The sequence below is a fragment of the Halyomorpha halys genome, unplaced genomic scaffold (assembly GCF_000696795.3).
Source record: "Halyomorpha halys isolate HHAL.00 unplaced genomic scaffold, Hhal_1.1 Scaffold1.1, whole genome shotgun sequence".
Lineage (NCBI taxonomy): Eukaryota > Metazoa > Arthropoda > Insecta > Hemiptera > Pentatomidae > Halyomorpha > Halyomorpha halys.
Window position 1 is genome coordinate 2,542,606 of NW_027115366.1, and position 8,061 is coordinate 2,550,666.

The following is an 8,061-nucleotide window of genomic DNA, read 5'->3' on the forward strand; positions in this document are numbered from 1 at the left end:
TTATAAACATAAAGGCTTATACAACAAGTTGCTGAGAAAATCCGCTAGGGGCTCTTGTGCATTTAACGTTTAACATGCCTTCAAATAGGGCTGCTCACAATCTTATAGCATTTACATGCATTAACATTTAACATGGTAAAACATTTAACACAACATCATGAATATCCCTAGTGTTATGAAGCTGGGTGAACTCTAGTGGTACTACTTGTATCAATGGTGGTACCCTTATTTGGGTAAAACTTTGGCGGTTGAGCATGATTCTAACCAAATCACCTCCTTGCACAACCGTTAGCCTAGTAACAGTACTTCCTTACAAAGCACTGCACCCTTGGCCCTTCATGGGTTGTAGCGGTACAGATTTAATTACATTTTTTTTGTTAAATGAAAAATGTGCAAAAGTAAATGATATATAAGATAAAATTAAAAGTATGAAAATGAATTTTTTTAATTTTAAGTTTCTGCATCATCAGTAATGTCAGTCACAGCTTAAGTTTGTGAGTGTCAATAAAGGGCATGGAAAGAATAAGGCAAAGATGGGCAAACATTGATTAAACCTAAAACTAATAGCGAAAATGGCCATGGTTACGACCCTTATTCATGAATGAACCAATGAACAATTTTAGCTATTAGTTCCATAGTTGCCCAACTATGGAATAAGGAGTCTAGTTTGTTAAGGTATAAGTTATTCTTATCTTAATTTTATAGAATCTAAAATAAAATATAATACTTACGAAAAAACCTTATCCTGGACAGAATGTATTCTGTTATTACTTAAAATAATTCTAGGTGCAGTTAAATTTAAAAAGGAATCATCTTCTAAAACCTCTAGACCACTTTCAGTAATGCTTAACTGATCGACACTATTATTTGATAAATCTGAAAATTTAAACCAATTAGAAAATTCGTTATATTGTAAAAATTAAAAAAAAAATAAATAAATAAAATAAAAATTATAGCATACTCACAAGGTAGTTTAAAAAAGGGTACTTTGGTACAGTTGATTTCCTTAACCTCTGCTGAGTTAAACTGATTTAGTTGACATGTACACATTTCATTAGAAGGGCAGCTTTTCCACTCGCTTTGCCCATATTTAATAAAAAAACAAACAATAATCTGAAAAAAATATACATGTCTTCAATTTTACAATGGTTTATTATACATACATATTACTATTCTTATTTATAGATTTTTTTTTTCCGACCTGGGTAAACATTCCTCCTTTATGTATATTTTTATTATTTTGTTTGAGATTGGTTTTATTAATAATAACGAAAGATATCTAAATTGTCTTAATCTTCTTTATTAAATCATATTACATGTCCAATGTTTCGGCCGATCCAACCATCATCAAGGACAAACTTAATTTTAGTTTCGCAGCCTCACATTGATTTATGATAATTTTCAGGCCCAACTCAATTTAACACAGTCAAAATTAACCTGTATTATTCACTATAGAGAGAAGAGAAACTTAATTCAAAAAGTAGTGGCGCCCAACCGCATTGGCCTGCTATACACACAATATACTAAGACTAATTGAACAATTGCTTATTATTCTTATATTACAGAGGCATAGACAGTAAATATTAAAATACATAATAGAAATATATGATTTTTTTCCCTTATTGTTTCAGTTCTTTAATCTTTTTCTTTTTCAATATTTTCATCTTTATTATTATTATTTTTTTATTTAATAATATTTAAAAAAAAAATATATACCTTTATATAGAGATATACAGCTCCAAGTAAAAGGTTTTGTGTTACATAAACAAAAAAAAAAAGTTTAAGATCCAATCCTGGTGTACGGATAGAAATTCATACAACTGAATTTGGTTAATATTGCTTAGTTTCGGCATGTATCGGATTATCATGATACACATGGCAATTTGTCAAAAAATGGAAACAATCCTCCAGTGCCATTCCATCACAAGCTGGACAAAGCTTCTGTGAGTCCAAAGTATATTTGTGTGGACTAACACTTAGGAGTAATTGCATGTTTACTGGAGAATCATCGTTGGGCAATTATTCTCAAGTGAGTTATAGGGCAGCTGATCTTTAGGTAGCTTTGAGGAGCATCCGCTTTAATGAAGACTACCGTACCTCGGGTTATAGGTCAATTCTCGTATTAACAAGAGTTCTTTGTCCTTGACAAAGTCCCAATATCTATCCAAAATCTCCCCCATTCTAATTTTAATACTTACTGGATCATTAAGTAGTATCGGGTCAAACATTCCGAAGCTCTCCAATATTTTTCTTATATTTGCAGACTCAAATGGTTGTTACTGTCTAGCTGCAGAATCTTTAAATAACATTGTTTCACAAAGCGAGTAAAACTCATGTTTAATACTTTTATTAGCCAAGACAGAGTTTGCTTTGAAACGTGATATCCCACTTAATAATTGAAAGTAAAAACTACTACAGAATAATATTCTAAGCCTTTATGAGGTCTTATTTGCCCTCAGCTTTAATTTATTAAACCTATAGTCACTTAAACATTAAGATCCTAGTATACTTCTTTTATAACTTAAATATATTTTAAACATATTCGAATCATTTCATTATAAAAATAAAATTGAAACTATCAACTATAAAAAATAAATATGTATGAGGAAAAGATGGTTGGGGGTGCGGTCAATAAATAACACAAATAAGTTGAGAGAACTTATTTAACAGTGCCAATGTTTCGGCCAGAGTTTCTAGCCTTCAACAGAGAAATGATTCAAGAGAATAGAGAAGAAGAAGGGGGTAAAAGAAAGATAAGAAAAGAGAAAAGAGTAAATTTCTTTTATCCCCCTCCTCCTTCTCTATTCTTTTCTTATTTCCTCTTATCCACATTATTGGTTATATTCACTACATATTATTATTGCTATGTTTCCTATTCATTTCTTTTGCAAGCTGGCCCAACTTAAAACGTATAGGCTGCACCATCTGCACATTTCACTGCGCCAGAAACTACTGATCTATGAAGCAATTATCAGACCAACTCTGCTCCACGGTGCTCCTTTAGTGAGACACCTCTACAAAACTGCATTAAACAGACTGAAGAGTTTCCAGGGATCTGTTCTTCGAAGAATCGTCAAGGGAACCAAGCTTCAGAGGACCAAGAACAGCGTCATCTGTGAAGAGCTCCAACTCCCCACTGTGCCGGATTTCATAAGCCAATGACACATCAAAATTTTTGATGGGTTGAAGGCCTGCTCTAACTCTCTGTTTCATGAAATTATCCCTCCACCAAGACCTGGGAGGTGGCAGCGTCTACAGTCTAAAGTCGTTACACTCACACCTAACCAGCGGACGTCCCTCCCTCTTCCAATAATCCACTGGCGTTGGCTGCATGATTTTGACTACCTTGATTGGATCCTGCAACTAACCTTACAATTCCACTAGGCAATCCAAGGCAGTAGTATGCTAGTATACATTTGTATTATGCATTTGTATGTATGTATTGTATAAATTTAATAATAAAGGAGATTACGAAAAAAAATCACTTCTTTTGTCTAACTCAACCTTATATTTGGTTTCCTTACTCTAATATTATACTTACATATTTCATTATTTACTTATATTTTCTTTCCATAACTTTAATTTTTTAATTATTATTAAATTAATATATTCATATTTCTTTGTTTCTTTATATAATATAACTTAAATTTTTTTATTTCCTTGATGTTATTCTACTTATATATTTAATTAAACATTTTATTTTCCACTCCTTTCATTACTTTATTTTTATTCTGTATAATTATTTACTTCTATCATTTTGTTTATATTTTCTCTTTTTATTTATTTATTTATTTATTTTTTGTAATCATTGGTTGTTATCTTGCTCTTTGTTCTTAGCCCTCATGAAGGCTAGAAACTCTGGCTGAAACGTTGGCACTATTAAATAAGTTCTCTCAACTTATTTGTGTTATTTACTGACCGCACCCCCAACCATCTTCTCCTCATATATACTATCTACAGTCAACTATCTTCTCATCATTATAAAAAATAAAACTAACGAGGCAGGGCTCCACCTTCTGAAGGATCCCAAAAATGAATTTTAAGTGTAATGGTTGTAAACAATTAATTTTTCGTAATAAATGTTGCTTTTGAAAAAGTGTATATCAGTAACTGTTGACCATAAATAGCTCTATTAAGGTTCATATTTTAGCAAATTTACTCTAATTTAAATGCTCTTCTATTATAAAATAATTTATAAATCTATTAAGCTTTTTAGCGTAGTGGGCAATTTTAAAGAAATGGAGTTCGGAATGAATTGTCCGAATAAAAAGTTTTTAAATTTAGTTTAGCAAATATCATAAAAACTACTATTCCTACAAAGGTAAACGTCATTAACTACTTTACAGCACATTAAACTAACTTTAATGTGAGCGCTAATGGACATCTGTACATTTTATAGTTCCTAAGATATAGATTTTTCACAAGGAATTCACGAAATGCTGATTTTTCAATACATTATTTACGAAATGTTGCTTTAAAAAAAACTGTATCTCTGAAACTATTGAAGATAAACAGTTCTGTTAGAGCTCATATCTTATTGAATTTACTCTACTATAAATAATGTTCTATTAGATTTCTAGAGTTGTAGGAAGTTTTAACATTATGGAGCTCAAAATGAAAAATTAATTTTTTGAAACAGCGGCCATTTTTTATTTCCCTTAACTATGGCAGATTCATCAATTTTGATTAGAACCTATATATAGCTATCATTAAAATAAACTGAATCTGGGATGAGATAACTGATATTTTTATCTCCAGCCTCTTGGATTATTAGTATTAACTCAGCATTTTATTTATATCGTAAATTAATCCCTTAAGCCGGTTAAGCGGTGTTATACTCGAATGATTATTCACAAAATTTATTTTTCACATACTCAACTAAATGATTTCAATAAAATTATTAGATAACCTCGTATCACTATTATAAAATAGTAATAATTTGTTAGTACTAATTTCTTGCAATTATTTTAATATTTTGAACAATTATCGAAATAATGCACTATACTTCTAAAATAATTATATGATAGTTTCTATTTCACTATTTTTAAAATAAATTATTACACAATTATGTAAAATAATGATGAACAGTTGGCATGTATATTTAAATGAGGAAATATGGTTAGTAAAAGTTAAAATTAGTTTCTCATTAATATTCATATTTCTTTACTTATTTTCCTTATATAAATTCATATTTTATTTTTTATAAATAATGTCATTTTGTACATATATTTATTTTCTAGATTTTCAAATGTATATTCTTTTTTTTTTTTGTTCTTTTCTCTTTCCTAATTTTATTATAACTAAGTCTTATCCTAACCTTTATATTCTTATAATACCTAGATTATATATCTTCTTTCAACACTACTTAAGTATCTATATTGTTATATATTTTACTATTTTTCTGTAATTGCTTCCATTCATTATGGCTGTCATCTTGTTTTTTGTTCTTAGTCCTGACGAAGGGGTGAAATTCTGACCAAAACGCTGGCACTAATAAATAAGTTATAACTTTGTGTCCTTCACTGACCGCACCAACCATCTCCTCATTTAAATTTTAAAAATGATATTTTAAACTCATGAATACCGGAATATATAGAATTAATTTCCTCAAGTTGAGAACAAAACTTGTAAACATTTTTATAATTACAATAGCATTAGAAGCATCTATTATTCTATTATTTTTTAAAACCAACTAATGCCAAAAAAACAAAACGGAAAGGATAAAATTATTAATTTTTATTGTAAAGTAATTTTTTTGGCATGTAATAAACAAATTAACTCAAGTGTTGCAGATGGATTAAATATGTGATTTGTTAATAATAGGACAAAACAAATAATGTGTGCATAAAGTGTCATTTATGTACACATTATTTTGACTTCTCATTTTTTCTTCATGTTCAAACACATTCTTGACTACACTAATTTCATGTTATAAATATTTTTTATTATTTTCGTAATAAGTAAATACATTTTAATCTGATTAATCTAACTATAGATAACTGGTCAATCAACTCTGGCTCGATGAGAACCCTTGACTGACTAAAATAGATGGTATGAACTTCTTGTCAAAATTATAAATTAGAAAAAAATAATCATTTCATCAATCATGAAAAAACAAAAAAAAAAAACAAATAATGTAAAATTATAAAATTTGTTTAGAGCATTCAACGATTTATTTTTCAAACAAATTCTGCCTAAGTCTACCTGATTTCACTTTTAACATTTCAAGGAATACTTCCCAAATTAGACAGGGCCTTGAATCAAAGAACACTGTTCCAGAACAAAAGTTTCATAACATGGTGTCTATGATTTTAGGATGTCCATGATCGCACTATGATACTTTAAAATCTTCTAAAGCTGAGTAAATCATCACTAGTCAATATGGTCAAAAGCTAAATCAGTAACTGAAATTTTGCTTAAGCATTTCATGTACTAAAATGGAGTTAGCGGTTTTAACTTTTAGGGAAAACATCAATAAATTGTATTAATTAATGTATATAGTTGTTAATACATGTAACAAAACAAACTAAAATTATTGATTTCATCAAATTAATCCCAATCCGGAATATAACATTCAATAATCCTAACAAACTGACTAACATTGGAGTTAAGTACAAAGATTGCACCCACAGTACATAAGTATTACTGTACTTATCTGGTTAATTTCTATAATTTAATTGATTAATATTAACTGTTTGCTTTAAACTTGCTAACAGAATACTTATAAGCATTTTGTTTTATGTCTGAACACTTTTAATAAAGCTGGGGAAAAGTGTCAATAAGTCTTAGATGTTTCGAGACTTGTACTATTTCAAATAGTAAATGAATTATTATTTGTTTTCAATCATTTCATCATAACTATCAACAATTTCAGGAATTCAGTTTTTAAAAAAGTTTTGATTCTGTTAGCAAAGAGATCAATATAATTTGTTGAATTTAAACCCAACAAAAATAAAAGTGAAAATGACAAGAGAAAGTTTCTATCAATTAAGAGTGGTATTTTTGAATACTTTTTCTTTAAAACAACTCTTGAAAACGTGTATAAGATAAACAAACGTTAGTCACAGTAAATATTAATATAGAATCAATAATTTTAAGATTAGTGGTATTAAAAAAGACAATCAATAAACACATTGTCAAATAATGTTAATTACTAATCTAAAACTTACAGTTAATTGGAGATAAGACGAGTATTTCTGAACCATTTTAATCCAAATTTTGATTACTGATAGAAAATAAAACTCAGACAGAACCCAAAATAGTTTTTAGAACACATATTCCATAAGTAAAAACGGTAAACACAATTGCAACATGAAGAAACCGTAATTTGTAGAAACAACTGTAACACTTTCTTGACAGGCGAGTAAGGACGAACGAACAGCTCTGGCGCCAAGGTTTGACTGAAGTGGTAGGGAGAAAAGTTAGATAACAAATCACACTAGGATTGTTTTTTTGACAGTTTTACGATTCAATTATGACATTCTTAACGTATTAACAAAGTTAAAGTGTAAATTATTATTCATTTAATTAACATAGAGATATGACTATAAATGGGATTCCCACTTAGTCACCATGCACCTACACTGCTTGCGTATCTTCGTAGAACAGATGAATCATTTAAGGTCAATGCTACATTTTAGTTTTAATTTATAAGATTTAACTTAACTTTCATTTACTTCGAGGTAGAATAGAATATATATTTCATCTGTTTAGAAAGGAAAAAAATATATAAAATTACATCAAAAATGTCCTTTATAAGGAACGACTTTTCTTTCTACTTAAAAGTAGAACACATTCTGTTTTGTTTTTCAAATCTTTACAAAAGTTATGAAAAACATATTAACAGTATAGCCTCAGTTATGGAAATGTCTTGTTCCTACTTTGACAGTTTTGATTACACAAAGTACTTTCTATAATACCATATATCACAAGAATTCGAGACAAAATCAGGTATTCGTCAAGGATGTTGCTTGAGCCCCCTGCTATTCATAGTAGTTCTCGATAAAGCAATAAAGAAAGCTAAACTTAGAATGAGACAGTTTCAGTTAGGACTCGGAACTT

The 8,061-nt window shown here is 29.1% G+C and overlaps 1 protein-coding gene across 1 annotated transcript in view; it reads right to left on the reverse strand.

Annotated features, from left to right (window-relative positions):
- LOC106692548 (chaoptin) overlaps positions 1–7,500 on the reverse strand; it is a 22,331-nt gene extending 14,831 nt beyond the window's left edge. The window contains exons 1-3 of the mRNA XM_014438593.3: positions 7,170–7,500; positions 966–1,113; positions 732–876 (exon numbers count right to left, since the gene is read on the reverse strand). Coding sequence (XP_014294079.1) covers positions 732–876; positions 966–1,113; positions 7,170–7,205 — 329 coding nt within the window. The 5' untranslated portion in view covers positions 7,206–7,500. The remainder of the gene's footprint in view (positions 1–731; positions 877–965; positions 1,114–7,169) is intronic.
- Positions 7,501–8,061: the final 561 nt, after the last annotated feature.